At 50.4% G+C, this 21,330-nt stretch overlaps 1 protein-coding gene and 1 long non-coding RNA gene across 6 annotated transcripts in view; one reads left to right on the forward strand and one right to left on the reverse strand.

Annotated features, from left to right (window-relative positions):
• Positions 1-21,330, forward strand: part of LOC127664394 (core histone macro-H2A.1) — a 59,702-nt gene that overhangs the window by 23,933 nt on the left and 14,439 nt on the right. The window contains exons 3-6 of one of the 4 annotated variants that reach the window (XM_052156336.1): positions 5,248-5,354; positions 5,703-5,900; positions 13,584-13,691; positions 19,839-19,938. In XM_052156336.1, the coding sequence (XP_052012296.1) occupies positions 5,248-5,354; positions 5,703-5,900; positions 13,584-13,691; positions 19,839-19,938 (513 nt within the window). Of the gene's footprint in view, positions 1-5,247; positions 5,355-5,702; positions 5,901-13,580; positions 13,692-19,838; positions 19,939-21,330 lie in introns of all 4 variants that reach the window. The other 3 variants (XM_052156334.1, XM_052156338.1, XM_052156337.1) reach the window with 3 other exon arrangements.
• LOC127664404 (uncharacterized) overlaps positions 14,936-21,330 on the reverse strand; it is a 257,385-nt gene continuing 250,990 nt past the window's right edge. For both annotated transcript variants that reach the window (XR_007973200.1, XR_007973201.1), the window contains exon 4: positions 14,936-15,244. This is a non-coding gene — a long non-coding RNA (uncharacterized LOC127664404). The remainder of the gene's footprint in view (positions 15,245-21,330) is intronic.

The raw sequence follows: 21,330 nt of genomic DNA on the forward strand, positions 1-21,330 counted from the left end.
ATGGTGTGTTTCTACCCTGCCTTTGACCCAGTTCCTAGATAAAAGACAATTTTTATATTTATAAAAGGCCTTAATCAGCAGTAGAGCTGTGCAGATATCTGCCCTCTGTGCTACGATGACTGCTTCCCCATTAGTGGCCCTGAGTTATGACTTGCCATGTCCCACCTGGGCCTTGCTTGCTCTAATTGGCCAGCCCTCGTGGCCGTGTTTTCACGACTCACCCCACGGTGATCTCTTCCCTCGTGCTCTCTCCCCAGACCCCACAGCCGGGAACCCAAACCCCGCCTCTCTCTCTTCTGCCCTTCCTGTGTTCTCTATAGTCTGTAGGCATCTTCATCCACCCATCACGGAAGCTTGGGGGCCAAGGTCACACAGCATCATTGTGTGTATGCAGATGTGGCCTGGGGGGCCAGTAGTTAGCTTTACAACACAGAGCAAAAGACCAAACCTCAGCAGTGGTCTACTCTAGGGCTATGGGGTCCAGTTGTGGTACCGTGGCCTACCCTAGGATTATGGGGTGTAGCTCGGCCTCCATGGTTTTGCTATTCATGTAACTCAACCAAGGTCACATTCTAAGGAGCAGAGCTCAGGTCCCCTCAGGTGGTGTATGCCCTGCCACAGGGTCAAAGCAGCCATCTTTCCCCAGTCCCACTTAGGAAGGCCAGTGTGCCCTGAAGAGCAATCAGGAGCTGCTCTGTCTCACTGAGTGGCTGCCAGTTTATACCCTTCCTTCTCCCTGCAGCAGGCAGCCCTCTCCTAGCCAGAAAGGCTTTTACTTTATTGCCATTTCTAAAACAGGGCCTCGGATGACAGGGCAGAGGGTATTATGCTGTTCAGCAGTGGGTGCCGTGTGCTGTGGCCCCTGCTTTCTCCCAGTCAGCATATGTCCTTCATCTTTCTCAACTTGTAAATGCCCAGGCCCTCTGGCCATGGTGCTTCAGAGGCGGACTGGGGCGTGGAGTATGCTTCCTGTAAAAGGTGTGTCTTTGAGGTGCTCTGTCTTGTGTGTCCCCTGATGATAGTGTTCCTATGGTTACTGTCCATCTGGAAAAACATGAGCGTAAACAAGATACAGTACTTGCTCAGTGAGCTGGAATCTCTCCAGGCCCCTCCTTACTGTTGTAATGGATACATCCCTGCTTCCTGCAGAGTCCGGGGCCCTCTTTAAGGGTAGGAGCCTAGGCCTGCACAGCCATCGCAGCTTATGCGTGTTGCTGGGTTTTGCAGAAAGGAAGCCTTGGACTTGAGCTCCTTGTTACAGAAGGCAAGGGAGGGACTCCGTCACCCTGCTCTTTCCCACAAGCACAGTTCCTAGACCTGCACAGCCATCCCACTGTTTACTGCCATTCCCACATGGCTCCAGGTTGGCATCTCTCAATCGGAGCTGAACTGGCATTATTATAACAGAGTCCTTGAAATTTCTCAGGGGAAGGAAAACTAAGGCCATTAAAAGTAGAGCCACGAAGCTGGAACCCTGGGTGGAGGCTAACGACACCTGGGAGGCGTCCTCTGAATCTCTGGTCACTGTCTGGCCTTTGTTTTCTTCTGGGGCGCCAAGTTGCTTTCTTTCCATTTCTCTCATCTTGCCTTCCCACCCGAGTGTGTGTCCACAGCACTCATGCTTTCACCCACAGGAGACCTCCTGCGTGCACTCGGAAACACACTTCCCCAGAGGCTCCCCTCATTAGTTCTCAGGGGCTGGGCTTCGGGATCCGACAGCCTACCACTTAGGTACCTGTGCGTACCCTGTTGTCATCACACTCGGTCAGCAGACTAACCTAGCAGCCACTGTCTCTGCAGGCTCTGGTTCTGAGTGCCCACAGCTCCTCCTCCCCTGTAGCCTCAGAAAGGGGGGAGGCGAAGGCTGCAGAGGGGAAGGAAGCTTAAGAAGACGGCTCCACAGCCTGCGATGCCAGAAGCCTCCCTTAAGCCTCTCTAAGTGCTAAGTCCCAGCCCTGGCCTGCTCTGGTGGGCCCTTCTACCTGCGCTTAACTGCCAGGCTCTGCTCTTTGGGGGCCTCAGGCACCTACTTTGCTAACTTTTAACTGTGGCAGGACACCTACCTGCACCCCAAGCACAGTAGCCCGAGAGTCTACGGGACCACAAGCAGGCATTTCTGCTTCTGGAGGCCACAGATACATTCTTCACTTGATAGAGAGGCCCATGAGCAGTTAGAGGGAACGCTCAGGAGAATAGACCCCTCAATACTGGGAAACTACATTGACCTGAGGTTGTGGGGAAGAGCTAAGTTAGGAAGGGCGAGCCCTTCCTCCAGCTGGTGCCTGCAGGTACTGGCCATCCCCCTGACTCACACCTGTGGCTCCCGTGGGCATGAAGCCCAGGTGTGGTACTCTCTAAAGCTCTGGCCCAGGCAGCCTTGTGTTGAACTCCGATCCTGCTGGTAAGACAGGAACCTCAGTGCGTCCGTGTTCCTTCTCAAACTCAGGGTTGTTCATCTCTGTGTGAGAACTGAGCAAAAGGATTTCCTGGATTTAAGGAAGGCAATCTGCTGTTCCAAGTGCGATGGATTGTCCCTCGCTCTCTCCCACGCCGTTCTGAGTGTCCCGAGCAGCCGGGTCCTCGAGACCTTGCGCATGTGCAGCTGGGTTGGCATGGGTGCTTAGTTGTTGGTAGTAACATATGCATGCCATCTCAAGTATGGTGCATGCGCCACCGGAGCTCTCAGGAGACTGAGGCAGGAGGATCACAGGTTTGAGGCTAACCTGGCTACCTAGTAAGTCAGACCAAAGTGAGACCAAAAGAGGAAGCCGCCATGGGGCAGGTGGATCGTGAGCACATGGCCATGAGGGTTGGCCAGTTGGAGTAGGACCAGCCCAGGAGGAACATGGCAGGTTAATTCTTGGGGTTACTGAAAGGGAAGCAGACAAAATAGCATAGAGGGTTGGGATCTGTCCAGCTCCAGGGCTTTAAAGGCATCTTATAGATAGAAAGGTTTTGTGTCTTTTATTTGGGAACTAAATGATGAAAGGTGGAGTAGAAACCCCCAGATAGCCAGGCAGTGGTGGTGCACGCCTGTAATCCCAGCACTCTGGGAGGCAGAGGCAGGTGGATTTCTGAGTTAAAGGACAGCCAGGGCCATACAGAGAAACCCTGTCTCGAAAACCCAAATCCAAAAAACCAAAAAAAAAAAAAAGAACACCCCCCCCCCCATGATGTTCATTACCACAGCTACCAAGTCTATCCCTACTTATCCCAGGGCATCCAAGCACAGACTTTGTCAGAGCAAGCTAGAGCATACAACGTAACTGATGCGCTAGAGTGTCTTTAGTGCAGCAGCTCAGCCCTGGGCTGGCCCAGAAGGTGTGCAGGAGGACATGACAGGCAGGACAGTGACGTCGGCAGCAGACATTGAGGAGCTGCGTGCCTGTGCCATGAAGACATCGAGGAGCAGGGCTGAGACGGGGGATGTTCAAGAGGGGAGTCGGGAGGGATCTCTGGCCAGCGGGGACTCCTATTACAGCTTTCCTTTGTGCCATGAGGCCGCTTCCCAGGGCAGGAAAATAGACCGCATGAGCATCAGTTGCAGGTTCCACTCAGTCTTGCAGTCTTAAAAACCTCTCATGTTTGCTTCAAAGAGACTTTGGACATACGAAAAAAAAATTACTGTTTTTTTTTTCAGTAATTCTTTTTTTTTTTTTTACATGCATTTGGTGTTTTGCTTGCATGCATGCCCGTATGAGGGTGTCATACCACCTACGCTGGAGATAACAGATGGTTGTGAGCTGCCATGTGGGTGCAGGGAATTGACCCTGGGTCCTAGGGAGGACTCTATTGTATTATTCGTAATCAAGAAATGATCTCTATACTACAAGGTACCATGTGCTGCTTTGGTGCATGTGTAGATAGGAGAATGAGGAGATTAATGTGGTTACTGTATCTGTCCTATGTATTCCTAGGTTTGGAGAACATTTAAATTACATGTTAAGGATTAGGAAATACATAGTGTTATCAACTATAGTCACCTGTCTGAGCACATCACTGAGATTTTCCCTAGAGTCTTACCAACCCTTCATGCCTTTTGACTGCCATTTCCTCTTTCCCCCTCGCCGGCTCTGGTGGTCACTTTCTATTCCCAACTTCTAAGTTAAACTTCGTTAAATCTGACGTCTTAGAAAGCTCATAGAACATTTATTTATCTTTCTGTGCCTGGTTTATTTCATTTAGACAAGTCACCAGAGGTCTCTAAAGTTCAGGTCTGTTCATGGTACAGAGGAAAGGGTTTCTTTGGAAGAGGGACTCTGATCATATGCAGATCTAACAGTAAACTACCATGTTTGCTGTGTCTCAAGACAGTGTCAGTATGCTCCATTCCTAAGTACGTCAGCATGAGTTTCCCTTTTTATTTTATGAGTATTTGCCTGCATGTGTGAGTGTGCGTGCAGTGCAGGCAGAGGCCGGAGGTCAGGACCCAGCCTGGAACTGGAGTTACTTACACATGGCTCTGAGCTGCCACGTGGGTGCAGGGAATTGAGCCCAGGAAGAGCAGCCAGTGAACTTTCCTGCTGAGCCGTCTCCAGCCACAGCACTCATTTCTTAGGAACAAGAATATTCCTAATGTTCCTAAATGTTCCCTTCAGAGTGGCTGTGCTATTACCCAACTTCGGGAAGGATCCTCATGCGTGGGACACCCATGTTCACGCTTCCTCACTAAAGTCACGCATAGTAGTTGGTTCTGTCTTTAGCTTCTTAGAGCCTTCAATATCCCCACCCTTTTGGTTTATGTTACTGTGATATTGACTGTGTGAGCCTGGTCACAGCTTCCTGAGTTCAGCTCCCAATGTGCAGGTGTTCTTCTTTGACTCAAGCATCAAAAATTTCTCAAACACAATCTACATCAAGCCCCCTCCCTGTGAGTTCTACAGCTGGATGATACATTATCAGAAGTGCAGGCGTTGTGTCCTTCCGGCTCCACCGCAGGTGCATGCAGTTGGCCATGTTCACGTGCCCCTCACAGGTGGCTCTGTCTGGGGATGGGAGCCAGAGCTTGGTTTAGACCTTAGTCTCACCACTTACTTACCCAGTGCCTTCTGCCGCTCCTCATTCCTCTTAACCTCTTGTTTCAAAACTATAGGGGGGACCTTTAAATTCCGCCTAGCCTTTCTGTTACATCTCTGAGTGACTGCCCCAGAAGCACTCACTGCTTGTAGAACACACCTGCATGGGGATCCGGGGCATATGAGTTCTCTAGTGCCCCGAAATGACCACATGCTTTTATCTGCCCTACAGCTGAGATCCTGGAGCTGGCTGGCAATGCAGCCAGAGATAACAAGAAGGGACGGGTCACGCCCCGGCACATCCTGTTAGCTGTGGCCAATGATGAAGAGCTAAACCAGGTATGGGGGTCTCCAGCCTGTCCCTGGACATGCTAGCTTATACTCATACACCCAGGAGAGGCTGTGGTGACTGCTAGGACCCTTGGTAGCTCCCTGCCTTGGGGGGTTTCACTGACAGGGTGGGAGATGGCAGCAGGAATGACAGCATCCGTGCATACCAAGTGAGGACTTGAGGAGGTGTGGTGTGGGAGGTCTGAGTCCTGTCAGCATCCTTGTAACTGCCACAGAGTGGAGAGCTGTAGCAGCTCAGAGCAGAGGGAGGGAGCAGGGCTGATCTCTGCAGTCAGGCAGGGCCCTCCTGGAGCAGGCAGTCTGGCTCACCTCCTGCGACTTTGGTTTTCCTGCAAGCTGCTAAAAGGAGTGACCATAGCCAGCGGGGGCGTGTTGCCGAATATCCATCCTGAGTTGCTAGCGAAGAAGCGAGGATCCAAGGGAAAGTTGGAAGCCATCATCACACCTCCCCCAGCCAAAAAGGCCAAGTCTCCATCCCAGAAGAAGCCAGTGGCTAAGAAAACCGGAGGCAAGAAAGGGGCCCGGAAGTCGAAGGTACGGGATCTGGCAGGGATGTGTGGGGTGGGGTAAATAAGATTCCATGGGACCCCAGCCCTTCTCAGCTGATCCCTGAGGGGGGAGCTGACTGCAGAATAGGTGGGAGTGTGACTCACTGGCTAGTGGAGAGTGTCCCATAGTACCTGGGTTCAGCTGCAAGACTGGGCCTGGGGGTGGATAATGGCTTCCAGGGAGCAGCTGCAGGTGGCCCACAGTCCTGCCGCACCCCTCCTGCACCTGGTCTCCCACACAGATGCATGGGCCTGTGGAAAGGTTTTCTCGTACCAGGGATCACCAATAATACTGTCCTCAGAGGGGCCATCTGTGCACATGCCTTGATGCTCAGCTCCCCAGTCTCCCTGTGTTGCCGTGGTTACGTGTCTTCTGTGGGCGGGTGCTCCAGCAGGATTGCTCCAGACAGCTGTCTTTCAGAGGCACTTGCTTCAGTCCAGAAAGAAAAGCAGTGTGTGCTTCAGGCAGTTCTCCCAGCCCTAGCTTCACCTGAAAGCACGCTCCTCAGTGGAGAGGAGAGCCTATCAAGCGTGGCCTAGAGTTACTTTGATGGGGAGGGGCAAAGCATTCCCATCTGTTGACCTTGTTTTGGGGCCTGTGTTAGCTGAGGAGAAGGCGCTGTGTCTGCTCACACACTCTCTGGATGCAAACAACACCTCCCTGAAATGAGTAAATACCATGTTTTCAAGGCCCAGAATTGTTCCTCGATCCTGGAGAGAGAAGCTTGACCTAGAAGAGTAGCCAGGATTTCTAGACACTACAAAGCATTCTGCCTCGCTCGGGAGTCCTGGACGAGGAGGCAGCAGGGACAGGCTGGGAAGGGACTTCAGGGAATGGTCCTTATTCATTTCTGCTAGCTATAAAGTGAGCAGATTGGAAGGTTCCCTTCCCTCTCCCTAAATTTGCAGTTCAAAGGAAGGGCAGGGCAGAGGAAGCAAGACAAGACCCAGGGCACTTGCTTTGGAATGCTAGGAGAAACACAGAGTAGCCAACTTTCTTCTCCCTTGAAAATGGGCCCTGGGGGTCTTGGCTGCCTTGGGGGGGGGGGAGGTCCTGGCGTTAGGTGCTGGCACTAACAGGGTAGACCCATGTTTCAGGCTTGCCCTTACCCTGGTTGCATCTAAGCCTTGCCCTCTTTCGGGCACTGTCTTAGTCAGGGTTTCTTTCTATTCCTGCACAAACATCATGACCAAGAAGCAAGTTGGGGAGGAAAGGGTTTATTGAGCTTACACTTCCACGTTGCAGTTCATCACTAAAGGAAGTCAGGACTGGAACTCAAACAGGTCAAGAAGCAGGAGCTGATGCAGAGGCCATGGAGGGATATTTCTTACTGGCTTGCTTCCCCTGGCTTGCTCAGCCTGCTCTCTTATAGAACCCAGGACTACCAGCCCAGGGATGGCACCACCCACAAGGAGCCCTCCCTCCCTTGATCACTAATTGAGAAAATGCCCCACAGCTGGGTCTCATGGAGGCACTTCCCCAACTGAAGCTCCTTTCTCTGTGATAACTCCAGCCTGTGTCAAGTTGACACACAAAACCAGCCAGTACATGTACTCAAGTCACACCATCTGAACACCTTAGATGTCTGTGTCAGGAGCCAGCCTGGCTGAGCCTCATTCCCCCGACCTTAGTCTTGTAGTTTCTGTCCAGTGACTTCCTGACCTTTTCAGCTTACCAAACAATAGGCATTAGTTCTTTATGGAGTGCAGGAGTGTATGTGTGAGTATGAGAGAAAGACAGAGGGAGAGAGAGACAGGGAGAGAGAGATAGTCAGAGAGAGACAGAGAGGGAGGGGGGGGGAGAGAAAGAGGTGTATGTGCGGCGTGTGTGTGTGTGTGTGTGTGTGTGTGTGTGTGTGTGTAGTGTATTTGTGTGTGTCTTCAGTTCCTAGTAGCTGTGTTTCTAATAACCATATGTCAGTAATCACTCAAACATTCAACTTTTCTCTTGATTACAAAAGCAGGGAGCCTGTGATGGTGGTCTGTTTTTCTTCCACATAATAAAACACATTGTCTGCTTACTGTACTAGTATTTGGCTAACATTAAACCCTGGGGGAAGCTGAAATTGGAACCGTGAACAGCTAATTTTCAAAACATTTGTTTAATGTAAATTGTGGTGTCAGCTCCCAGAAACAGTGGAGGCCTGGCATTTCCATGTTTCATGGAACATTCTGAAAATCACCTTTCCAGGGGCATGCGCAGAGGGCCCCGCCCCAGGGACGTGCTAAAACACTTGTGCTGAAAGGGAGTTGGTATTTTTCAAGTGTCAACCCTGGAAGTCCAAATCATAATTTCCTCCCTCAATTCTATATAATTTGAAGGTTTTGAAACTGTCCAGTGTGACAGCCGAGTTTGCTGCAGGCAGCAGTCCGGGCACAGAAAGCCTCCTGCCTTGAGGCCGGGACTCTTGTGTGCCCTGGGCTCTTCCTACTTGGGTGGCCTCAGGCAAGTCTGCCCCCTTCTCTGCCTTGGCCCGCCCCAGCCCATAAAATGACAGAGCCTGTTCCAACTCTACAAGCTAGTGACTCTGGGCATATTGCATAATGTATTTTTGTATAAGTAATGTGTGTAAGTTTGGCGGGCAAAAAAAGTATGCAGAAAAAAATCCTGTTCCTATCACAAACTATAATGAATTAATAACCTTCTTTTCAGAAAGTCTATGTATATAAAAGCATGTATTTATGGAAACCCTTCCTATCTTTGATGTTTAAAACACAAGTCACACAACCACTGTTTTGGCCATGTAGTGTTAAAAGCGGAAGGCCTCCTCTGTGACCTGGGTGCATTCTCACTCTGCCACTTGCATGTTTTTGGTGGGTTCCCTGTGGGGCTCAGCTTCCTCGGTTCTGAAGTGAAGTTAAGCATGGGGAACCTGGGAGAGCATGAGAGAGAACTCCGGCAACATCAGCACAGCCGGGTCCTGAGGGAGCTGCAGCTGCCCTAACTGTGCAGGCTTTTCCTTGGGCTGCCCTCCAACCTCCTTCCCTGTGTGAAGGCTGTGCTTCTCTAGCTGAGGAGGCTGTGCTTATCAGTCACTACCTGGCAAAAGACCCAGGGCTGATTTTGGTGAGTGCCTTGGTTCTCGACCTGTGGGTCACATACCCTGCCTATCTGTTGCAGGATGTTTGATCACCCCACGAACCCTGAGATTGTGTTGTTTTCTGGAAAAACCTGTTTCTAGTTATGGTGTGGCTCAACCTTAGCACAAACCTTTAATCCCAAACAATGAAGGTAAGGTTATTTTGTAGAAGGAAGCACTGTGTTTGAAAGTTGAGTGGCAGACAAGTCATGGATCAGAGAAAGATTTGACAGACTAGGATATGCCCACCTCTCATGAGAAGAGAGAGGAAAGGGAAGCCACTTAAGGCACAATGCAGAGTGAGCGAGTGAGCGAGAAGGTAGTTTACCAGGACAGCTGTACCAAGACAGGTTGAAGAGAGAACAAGTTAGACACAGGATAACACAGAATGAGCCAGAGAATGAGGAGGAGCCAGAAGATCAGAATTGATTGCTAGAGTTAGTTTGAGGCCAAGCAGAGCAATCAGGGGGCACTGAGAGAATCCAGTTTGAACCAGCCTGGGAGAGGAGTTTGAGCCAGAATACCTGAGTTGACTAGCCAGCCAGAACTCAGAAAGAACTAGGAAGGGGTGAGCTTGTCTGCAGCAAGTCTCAGACTGACACTGAAGATATGAGATTGCATGGAGGCTAGAAGCTTCCAGGACCAGGCCGAGGTTAGGCAGACGGAGACAGTGAGCCTCAGAGATGACAGACTGGGAAGTACAAGCTGCTCTGACACCACATACTTTATGATCATAACTAGCGAAATTGCACTATGAAATAGCAACAAAATAACTTTATGGCTGGAGGTCACAACATGAGGAACTGTATCAAAAAGTCTTAGCATTAGGAGGGTTGAGAGTCACTGTAGAAAGAGATGTCACAGAAAGGCATTTCTTAATGAGGAATTGCCACCCGACAGTCTGTCAGCCTTTGGGTGATGGCTAGGAGCTGAGGCACAGGTGAACTTGGTTGGCGGATGCACTGCCATCATTTTTGACACTGAAGTCCAGAGTCTTAAATGTGCACAGATTGTCTTTGACCCTCTAGGTGTCTTCAAAACAGCCCTGCATGTGCCCAATGCACAACACTTTTGCGTTTGTATACAGTATAAGATTCTAATAATCTTAGTCATTTGAGTTAGATGGGATTGCTTAGATCTTTCTCCAGAGCTTACTTAGATCAGGAAAGCTTTGTGTCACGTCATGAAAGAAAAGGCATTTTTTCCCCCAAGACAGTAGGAAGGGATGCGAGTGCAGACTGTAGACTTCACTTGAACACAGCTATGATCAGAAAGCAGCTGCTGCTTGTATGCAGGGCCGTGGGCCTGACCTGAAGTTTTCTGGGGCTTCTGCTGCTTCGAAAAGGCTCCGGTTCTCAGCAGAGTACAAGGTTCATTCTCTGTGTAGCACCTGACTGATTTCTCTTCCTCAGTCAGGAGTTCTCTAGCCTCGGGTCCATTTCCAAGTGAGGAGTCTAGAGGAAGTCAAGCAGTTTTCAGTTTGCCCAGGTCGCGCAGCGGGTTTAGCCAGGATTTAAATGCAGAGCTAACAAGTTCAAATACTATTGCTTGTGCATCCTATGATCATGGGCCACTTCTTGACCAGAGTCCTACTGTTCTGATGGTAGAGGACTACAAAGCCTTCCCCTGCAGGGTAAGTGAGGCCATGGTCTTAACAAGTAACTGCTGAAAGTCACCAGCATCCTCACAGCGTAAGGCTCAGTTACACCGGTGACTGCTGGATAGGTGGGGTGTAGGAACTAGAATGCCTTTTCACAGGAACAAGCTGTGACATCTCTTGTCTGACACCTGTCCTCTAGGCCTTGCACCTCTAACTCCCTATCTGTGCAGCCCTCAGGGAGGGAGATACCTGCATCCCAGCTGGCCATGGACACCGCACTTCCCCTTAGGAGTGATGCGGTCCTGAGAGTGCTATTGCTTATATACCTCCCAAAAGATTTTTCACAAGGCTTTGTAGCATATACATTTAAAGTCTGATGTTTTTCATAAGAAATTTAAGGATATTTAGGTATGTTCCATATATTATCATTTATAAAATTTTGTCAAGTTTTATATTCATCTAGTGAAAATACACAAAGCAGTTTACTAACAATAGAAAACTTACATGTTTTACTTCCCTCCTTTCCTTTACCCTACAGAACTTAATTCTAATGTAATACTTTATTGAAGTGTGTGTATGTGCCGCCCTTCAAGTATAGAAGTCAGAAGACAACCTCTTGGATTTCCGTCTCTCCCTGCATCTTTACGTGGCTCACGCCCAGGCCACCAGGCTTCCGTGGCTTGTGCCTTTACCTGCTGATCCATTTCACTGGCCTCATGCAGTGCCTCATCTTTATGCCCGCTGTTTTAATGACTTGTAGCAGAACTGCATTTCAGTTCACTTGAAATTGTTCTTGTGACTTTATACTACATGATGTACATTTTCCAAGAGTGGATCATTAACACATTTGATAATATACATATACTCAAACCAACAAATGCATTCCAGGTTTAGTAACTATTACAGAAAAGGCTAAATTTTATTAGAAAAGTATCTTGTAGTGGAATGAATGATTTCCTCATTCACTGGCTAAGGATCCTATGATGTATGAATTGTTGAGACAAAGGTCAGTGTCCTATCCCACAGCAGAAGCTGTTAATATTTGGAAAGTCTTTCTGCCTAGAATGACAGATGAGAACAGAGAGGTTTGTTACAGCAGCAACAGTGTATCCTCTCTATTCCAGGGGCAGATGGTCGGGCTAGCAGTCTCCCTTCAGTGAGGCGTGTTACTGCCTCAGCAGTGTATCTTCTCTCTCCTCTCTGTTCCGGGGACAGATGGTCAGGGTAGCAGTCTCCCTCAGTATGTTCTGAGAAACCTTTTAGAATGGGCTTAGATTTACAATGAGTTGCAAAGATAGCATGGAGCTCTCCAGGGCTCTCCAGGGTTCCTTTCCTGTGGTTGACAGGCCTCACTCGCCAGTGAGTAGCAGCTGACATTAGCACATTGTCGTCAGCCGAGAGCTGTCTGTCAGTGTGCTTTTCAGTGCTCTCCAGCTGGTGACTCGGTGGCTTCTTCAGTTTCGTTGAGAATGCAGGACTGAAAACAGCAAACTTGTGAATGGCTTTGTCAGTTTTGGTTCCCAGAAAGTGTATCACAAAAGCCTATGCTTCCCATGCAGATCTTGATTATGCCTGGCTCTCCTCTTCTCGTCAGGTCAGATAAATGCAAAGTATGAAGACCGCAAATCCATGAGGCTCTGAATACCTCTGCTGCCCAGCGCGCTCCCTCCTAAAGCACTTTTGTCTTATCTCAAAAGCTTGGAGCTTTGGGCTTAGCTTACTTAGTTTAGGGAAGGCATCAACTATGCTGTTGCCAAAGCACGCCTCACTGCCAGAGCAGTCAACAAAATGACATGTTTTTCCAGTGCAAGGAAGGCTGCTAATACACCAGAGCTTGTGGATTTGGATCTCAGCAGGGTACCTGGATAGGACGCAGGCCTGGCCTTGAGCTCACCATCTAGGCCGTCCCTATGAACAGCAGGCCCGTCTGAACTGCCCCGTCCCTCCCCACATGCAGGCAGGGTTTGTCCCTGGCTCAGCTGTCCCTGCCCTGCCTCAGCTACACCTTCATTTTCTCTCCCTGGGCCTTTCTCAGGATCGATGTATTCTGATAATCTAGGGGAAGGGAAAAGAAAAAGATGCACTGTCTAATCTGAAGTCCCACCGTCCTCGACCTGTCAAATATCTGAATGTAGAAAATCCACACACAGCCAAATGTATATTTCTATTAATCTTCATCCTTAAAAAATATGCAAAACCATGTATGTCCCCCAGAGCCACGCATCCTTAACAGTTATGTAGGCAGTGGAAGCAGAGGGCTATAAGGGGACCAAGGGTCAAGGACACGTGCATCAGAGGCCAAGCTCTCCAGGTTCCTCTGGAGCACCAGGGTGCTAGTATTTTGGTCTGAAGGATGCTGGGGAATGTGCTGGAGTGGAGGGCATTGTGGTAGTGGGAACAGCAGCCTCCACAGCCTCCACAGCTGACTCTAGGGAAGACAATAGGAAAGGCCCCACCGTCAGCCCTAAGTCTGCTTTCTCCTGTTTGTTAAGGCAGAAGTTCACACTGTAGCTCAAGCTTGCTAAGAACTCACTATATAGTGCAGGCTGGCTTAAACTAGGAGCAGTCCTCCTGCCTCAGCCCTCTAAGCACTGGGTTTCAGTGCCTATAACAATCCACTTGAGTTATATGCAAAGATCTAAAAAGGTGAAATACCTAAAAACTATTAGCGACATTATGTTACTCTGAATTTATAAAGTGATTCTATTATAAATTATTAAAAATTTAGGTTTTGCTTTTAAGATTACAAGTAATGAAAATACAATTAATTTTTTTTTCTTAAAACTCTGTGCTCTTAAAATAAGTGACAGCCCCACTGTGGGCTATGGCAGTGGCTTGGTCTCCTCTGGCCCCCACTGTGGGACCTGCAGTGGCTTTATTTCCTCTGAATTGGTAATGGGGGAGACCTGGGGCTGACTCTCTGTTAAGAAAGAATTGTGTGGCCCCTGCCTGATGATCCATGGTCTTACTCTTTGGTTTGTACAAGAAGAAGCAGGGGGAAGTCAGCAGGGCAGCCAGCGCGGACAGTACGACGGAAGGCACACCTACAGACGGCTTTACCGTCCTCTCCACCAAGAGCCTCTTCCTCGGCCAGAAGGTAGGCAGACACAGCTCAGTCTGCTCCAGGGCCCCCAGGGGGTGTGGGGGTTTTGGGGGCTGAGCTTCCAGGATGTCACTCAGCTATCTCAGTGGGTGGATAGAACAACCCCAGGGTGGCTTTGGAAGTGGCCCCAGGGAGGGATGAATGGACAGGACCAACAAACAGGGTCTGGGGATTCTGCCAGGTTCCAGGAATGGGAGTGCACCAGACAAGAAGCCCCCACTGGGGCCGGGACCCCTGAGCTCAGCCTAGGGAAGGAGTGCTTCTGAGGGGTGGACTGCCCATCAGGGAGTGTGGGTTGTGCAGGGAGGACCTAGCTGGTCCTGGTGGCCCCTGGGCTGATCCAGGGAGCCGGGTTGTTCTTAGACCAGCTAACAGGTATACCAGGGGCTTTGTCACTGAAGCGTCAGGCGACTCCAGCCGGCTGTTTGTTTTAACCATGGGCAATGTATTTTCAGCCGCCCCAATGATGCAGCTTTGCCAGGACGCCATGGTTTTGTAAAAGTTGATTCACTTTTATTGAGAATAAAAATGATGCAAAGGCTTTTAAGACCTGGAAATGAGAATTGATTAAAAGAGGGGTGGGAAGTGTCTCAGTTTTTGAAGTCCTCTGTAAATGATCTTGAAGGACTGAATCTGGCCCTGCCGGTCCATTTGCCTAAAGGTGCTCTGCTTTGGGTTAGAAGCCGCATCATTTTTATGGCCTCACTGTCTGTGTCCTTTTGCATCGCGGCGCCCCCGTCTTCTCGCTCATTCATGCCCGTGTCCCCTGCCTTCCCTCTCGTCCCTGATTGCACTCAGGCTCCCGATGCAATTCCTGCGGTGACGTTCCGGAATCTAACCATTGCTGTTTACATCCTGTAGCTGTTACCTGTATTCCGTGTGCATCTGTCTAAAGCAGCAGCTCTAGTTGTCATCTTAAGGTCTGGGCTTTGAAAGTTTAACTTCCTCTCAGCACTGAAGGCGAACACCCGAGTCTCCCACGCCTTTCACAGGTCCTGTCATGGTGCCTCAGTTGCCACTGATGTGCTAGACCCTCTGCTGTTTAGGGCTAGCCTCCACTCTCCCTCCCTAAGGAAGTGAGTACGGGTGGGAGGCCTGGTGACGGCTAGTGCTGACCAGCCCCTAGGGACAACCCTCTCACCCCACCCTGCTCCTAGTCACCTCCACCCTGGCCTCCTTTGATTCTGCTCCCTTCTTCCCCTCTACCCCCCCCCCCCCACCTGAGAGCCAGCCTCAGCTAGAACTCACATTTATTTCACTGGAAAAGACACCCTGCAAACATGAAAGCTCTGAGCTCTGTAGGTGGCCCTGTGCCAGCAGAGACGCCCTTCTGTTGCTCTGTTGCTTCTGCAAGAGATAGGACCAGGCCCACGTCCGGGTTGTTGCCTGGCGCCCCACTGAAGATACCTTGCTTGTGTCTGCACAGCTGGGCACACAGCTCTCTGAGACGTTCTTCCTTCTGGGATCCTCCTGGTTTCAGATTGCAGGATGGGTACCTCAGTGATGAAAACGGTCTGATGCCAACTGTCCCTCGGGGCTTACAGGGTCTGAAAAGCCATAGGAGCAGGAAAAGTCAGGTACACTGACAATTTGAGATGGTCTGATGAACAGGGTGAAGGCATCAGGCTAGGTCACGAAGCCAGTGTGGCTATTTGAGATCTGAGCTTTGAAGACTTGCTGAGCCCTGAGAGCTGCACTGGGTGCCCACCCAAGGCGGCTGCAGAGTGGACGGTTGAACACTTCAGTCTGTTGGATATGACAAAACTACCCATTCTACTGAGTATGTATACGGCAGGATGTGCTGACCTCAGGCTCCCCAGGAGAGGTCCCTAGAATAGCTGAGTACTTTACATCAGCTCAGCTCAGCCTAGACACCCACGTAAGGAACTGGAGTACCTCTGACCTCTCAAGAGCCCTCCAGTCCTATAGCTGAGGCAGGGGACATAACTCCGAATAGGCACTTGTAGGCCGCTTTATTGACCTTTGATGGTCAGGAGACAAGTTTAGTGTATAGTACTGAGGGGCAGGAGTCAGGGGACAGTCATAGGTGTCACACAGGCATGCTGGAAGCCTGGCTCGGACATTAGTTTTGGTTTGAGGTTTAGAAAATGTCTCTGGAAGTGTACTTTAGAAGGGATGGGTGCCACACCCTGCTCTGTGCACCTCATTTCTTGTCTGACATGGAAAACAACTCTTAAAGACAGCAAGCAAGCTGGAGGAGAAATGTGAAGCCTCCGCCGCCAGGAGCTGGTTGCTAAGCTACTTGCAGAAGGGCCAGCCCTGGGCTTAGGAGCCTGGGCTCTAATTGTTTTTGTTAATGATGCATTTCAGACTGAAGTCTCAGGGGCAATCCCTCTTACTCTGTGATTTCCATGTCACACACATTGCTGGTTTTTTTTCCCTCAGGAAACAGTGCTGTTAGCTGGAATCCGCAAATGTTTTTTGCCTTGTGGCTGCACTGAGACTTGTTCTAGGCCCTTTTTAAACCTCGTGGTTTATTAAAAAGAAAGCAAACAGAAACCCCCACAGACAACAGCAAACTACTAGCAGTGTGTGTATCCATGTCTGTCAGCAGCGAAGGCTTGGCCCCTGGCAGAATATTTGAAGCAGTTGGGAAAGCAGGTTAGGGAGGGCAGACTTGAGTTTCCGAACCTCCAAAATGATGAGGATCATGGTAGCTGGGACCCCTTTGACCCATGCCGCTTCTGAGGGTGGAGGTTGGCAAAAGAGCGGGCGCTCTCAACCCTATCCCACCATGCACATTGCTGCCCAGCTTCTGAACTAGAACAGGGAACACGGTCATACTACATGGCACCATCCTGGCCTCGGGCAGCTTCCGGATGTCCTTGTCTTTCTAGGGCACCATTTGGCCAGAAACCTATTGTGTAATTGGCCGAAGGCTCTGGGAAAATTTACACTAGAAAAATGGTATAGGCCTAGCCCAGCACAGATGTGAAAACAGGAGTGGCCTGCTGTGGCTCCCAGGACGCTGGTCCTCATGAGGTGTCTTGGAAGAGCTCTGTGGGTGGCAACTCCCTTTCCTATTCCTTGTAGCAAGGGAAGTGAGGCCAGCCCTGGCTTCCCTCTTCATTGCAATGAATGGCACCAGAGTTTGACAGTTATAGGTAGGCCCAACATACCATTAAGAAAATCTTTAATACTCACTGGCATGTCTTAAAATTTAATTTCTAGCCAGATTTTAAAAGGTACTATCTCCTTTAGCCAATGGTGTCAGGTCAAGGTAGTAGAACCAGGCCACTTGCCATCAGTGCCAGACACTCTCCCACCTCATCCCCACCCCCACCTTCCCCACCCCTGCCCCAGTAAGGCTGGGCTGGCTTCAAGCTGCGGGGATGCAAGCCTGGCCCAGCCCTACCCCCACCCCACGCCCTGAGCCTAGCAGCTCCTTAAGTCTCACTTTGAGATGGGGGAGAGAGGCTCACTGCAGCTCAAGAGTTGCATCGAATTGTTTGATGTTCATTGCTAAATAGGATGTGACCATCTAGGTCGCCTGAGTGTAGCAGGTGTCAGAGACAGGCCACCACAGGGGTGACATCAGAGTGATCAGTTGCTGGTGGGGGAAGGGACCTGGCAGTTTTCTGGGCTAAGTCCCTTTCTTCCAGCTGTACTCAAAGGGACACACACTCTTGTTGGCAATGCCCCAGTGGCGTGCTCCTTTAGCAGCCAGCGGGAGTCACAGCTGCACTAAAGTCCCCACGCTGTGCTGTAAAACTGAAGTTTTTAATCTTCCCACAAGATGACAGAGATGTAATCACTTAAACACTGGAACCACTAATGATCTTTCTCCTTCCCAGAAAAATCAGACTATTGGGAATTTTCATAATTTTTGGCAGTCTGATTTGTGATTCAAGTCCCTCTCCTCTGTCATATGCTGTGTGTGGTCGCATGCTCTTTGGCTGAGAGGTGACCTACACCAACTGACTTCTGTTTTGGCCCAGGACGTGGCAGCTCCCTTGTGGATTACTAGATTGGTCCTTTCACAGACCGTGCCCACATAGCCCATGTGCTGTGGTCAGGGGTTTTCTTTTGTCCAGGGTCTTTTTGCTGCTGATGGTTACGTCACTACTGACCTTTGCCATTGCTTCAGCCTGCCCTAGCCAAGTTAACTACCCATTCTTCCTTACAAAGACTGGCCCAGTTCTCTCACCACCAGCTGCCACACACTCTGTGGCCCAGAGGATTCTTAATCTTTTCATGCTTGTGTATATTCTATAAGACAGCACAGACTTGTAGCCAGCCCAGTGCCATGTTCTGAACATTAGTGCACAAGCATGACAGACGATCCAATATTAACCTTGGGCTTAGATGAGGGTGAGAGAGACCGACGGCCCTCTCTCGACAAGTACCAGTGCTAAGCAGCAGGCCTCCTGAAGTGCTGTGGTCCTTCCAAGATGCTCTCCACGGGTGGCCAGAAGGAATGGTGAGAAGGCCAGGAAGGACTAGGAGCTCTCTGAGGAGCAGAGGCCCTGTTTGCAGCTGCTTCCTGCCTCCTGCAAAGGCAGGAACTCCAGCAGATGCTTCTCTGCGTGCTCAGCCAGGCCACACCAGAGCTTTCTTCTCCACCTTCCCCTCTGCCTCCCTCCCTCCCTCCCTCCCTCCCTCCCTCCCTCCCTCCCTCCCTCCCTCCCCAACCTCTTGCCTTTTCACAGAGCGAGATTTTCCTGTTTGTTTTTCTGGTGGGGGCAGAGAATATTTTCTATGAACAGCATTTCCTTGGGAGCCCACTCTGCTGCCCTCCTCCCAGCAGGAAGGCTCAGCCAGGGCCTGTGCTCCTCGGGGCACCCACCTGCCCCTAGTATCAGGAGCCCCTGATAGGCAGCTCCATGAAGGAATGTGTTAGGAATGTGAGAGGCTCCCAGACACCATCAGGCACTAAGAGGAGAAAGCCCATGTGCCCAAATCTGGCCTTTCTTCTGCCTTTGAGTCTTTCCTTGGTCAAATGACCACATTCATTTCTACCATTGCTTTCCCCCAAGGAAGGACTCTAGTCTAAAGGACCTTTAGACTTTGAAAATCTAGCAGCTTTTAAGAATCAGAAGTTAGGGGATGCATTTCTCTTGCCTATAGTTTACCAGGTTTTTTCTTTATCCCAAAATGGCTCCAAAAGTTCAGCACCTTGGGGCTTGGTTGCCAGGAGCTGTCCTGTATCCCACCACTCTCTCCCATGGTGAATGCCAGGACAAGGGCTCAGTCCTGGTACCCCTACAGGCTCAGGCCTAGGTCTTGGTGGCTCTGTGGGCTGCTTAAGGCATGACTGATGTCACTGAAGAAGAAGGAGCAACTTGATGACAAGACAGAGATTGTAAACATGCAAGTTTAACCACACCTGAACCTGAAGAAAAGGAGGGGGTGGGCCAGGGCTAGGACAGCTGGAGGCAGCACCAACTACTCCTAGTTAGTGACCAAGGCAACAGAGCAACAGGTGGAGGAAGGTCGGCGGCCCTTCAGAAAGACCCAGTTGACTGGGCACACAACTCAAGGTATTTGTTGCAAGTCAGACATCAGCCTCAGTACAACCTGACCAGTGAGGTGAAAACCTTCTTTTAAAAAGACACATCATCTTTCTGGAGAACTGCTTGGGTTTCTGCCCGGGTGTCAGCAGAACTCCAGTATTGTGAGTAGCTGGCCTCTTAAGTGCTCCAGCAGCAGGCCATTCCTGCTTTCTGCTACCCTGACCAAGACGGGAACAGGGACGGCCAGCCAGCAGCCAGTCGGGGAGAGCAGTCTTAGAGAGCTACGGACACTTGCAGAACAATGGCACTTTCTAGGTGTGCACACAGCCAGCCAGGGTTTCTCTATTGCCCTGGGCCCTCCCTTACCCACTCTGAGCATCTTGCTTCTGGGTCCTGTCATACAAGTTCCTCTAAAGGAGAGCTGCCAGCTTTCTTCCCAGGCCAGTGTGGCAGCATCTGCAGGTTCCAAACGCCCGCCTAGCTTGCTTCCCCTCAGCACCCTGGGCACGGGAGTCTTCGGTTTGAAGTTGACCCACACTAGCCAGCGGCTCCAGTTTTCTCCCTGTGCCCAGTGCCCTGCGAGCGCCCACCGCCTCGCACGCCCAGGCTTGCCCTTTGCACCTTGCCGGCTCTCCTGTTATTCCCCACCTCGTGCTTTTCTTTTCAGCTGAACCTTATTCACAGTGAAATCAGTAATTTAGCCGGCTTCGAGGTGGAGGCCATAATCAATCCTACCAATGCCGACATTGACCTTAAAGATGACCTAGGTAATTGGGGACGGGGTTTGGCACCACCAGCTGTCAGGTGAGAATTTATGGAACCCAGAATTTAGGCTCTCTGCTTGCCTAGGCACAAGCATGGCCTGGGCAGCTCTCCAGCCCTCAATTGGCAACCAGTGTGGACCTCGATCGAGCATTGGCTCACTCTAGACCACTCCAGAGGGAGCCGGTCGGTCGCCTAGGTGTCCTTGAGTGTGATTGGCTCCGCCCCCTGCGTTGCAGACACTTTACCCTAAATTCTCTTCCATAATGATCAGACTGACTGCTGGTTTCTTGGGAGGGATTTTTAAATGTGTGTGTTGTTTTTTCTTTTCCTTTTTATTTCTTTTAAGCTGAAAAACTCAGGCAACAACAAAACAACAGTTTCTCCATTTGCACTGTGGCTAGAATGGCACTCCAGGTGTATGAAGGGAAGCGAGCTGGGTTTTCCAGCGCGGAGCTGTGCCTCATTATTTACCAGCTCCTGCCCCTCAGCCTTTCCTAACCGAGTGATGTGTGCCTGACCACCACCTGCGCACACCGTGTGGCTGGAGGCTATCAGTCAGAGGGCAGACACTGAGCAGGGGCTGAACGGTACCTCAGGCATTTCACCTCTGTGGTTTCATCATTTCATGAGAGGACCCACCCGTCAGCTGAAGGCATAAGTGCCCCTGTGGGACACGGCCTTGCCAGGGCACACAAGCTTGCCATATGCCTCCGGGGCAGTGCCATCCTAAACCCTGACCTCAGTCTATTCTGTATGCCTTCTGCCCCTGACTGCCAGGGTGGGACTCTCCTCCAGGAGCCTGCTCTACCCACAAAGACAGACAGACCACAGCAGTGTGCTGGAAACAGACGGGGCTCAGAAGTGCTTGGTTGGGATTTGTTTCCCACCTGCTTTAGCCGGATGCCGCCATCTGTAAAGCAAAAGGGCAGAGGCTAGAAATGGCAGCAGTTCTGTCCAAAGTGTGGAAAGAGAAAAAAAGAGACAAGCCTGGAGAAGCCCTCGCATCCACTCAGGGAGGAGGGGCACACGCCCGATGCGTGCACCTGTGCTGGATTCTCCGCTGTCTTTTGAAGGGAAGCGAAAGCAGTAGAAACCAAAGTCTACTCGTCGCCTGCTGCAGACGAATGGAGAAACTCATTGTTGTGGTTGGCCTGACGTCCACGTTTTTTCAAAGCAGATGCCATGTTTTTGTAGCCTTCCCAGTGGGGTGCCAGTGTTGTTCAGGCTTCTGCAGGGTGAGGCGGGGCATTCACTGTTTGATTTCTTTTACTCTTTGGAAATGATCTCATATGTGTGTTTCTCTTTCTTTGGACTTGTCCTTCAAATGTTTAATTTAAACATGTCACATTTGATATTCCTCCTCCTGTCCTCACCCCATCCACATGTGCGCACAC

Source organism: Apodemus sylvaticus, chromosome 14 (genome assembly GCF_947179515.1).
Source record: "Apodemus sylvaticus chromosome 14, mApoSyl1.1, whole genome shotgun sequence".
NCBI lineage: Eukaryota > Metazoa > Chordata > Mammalia > Rodentia > Muridae > Apodemus > Apodemus sylvaticus.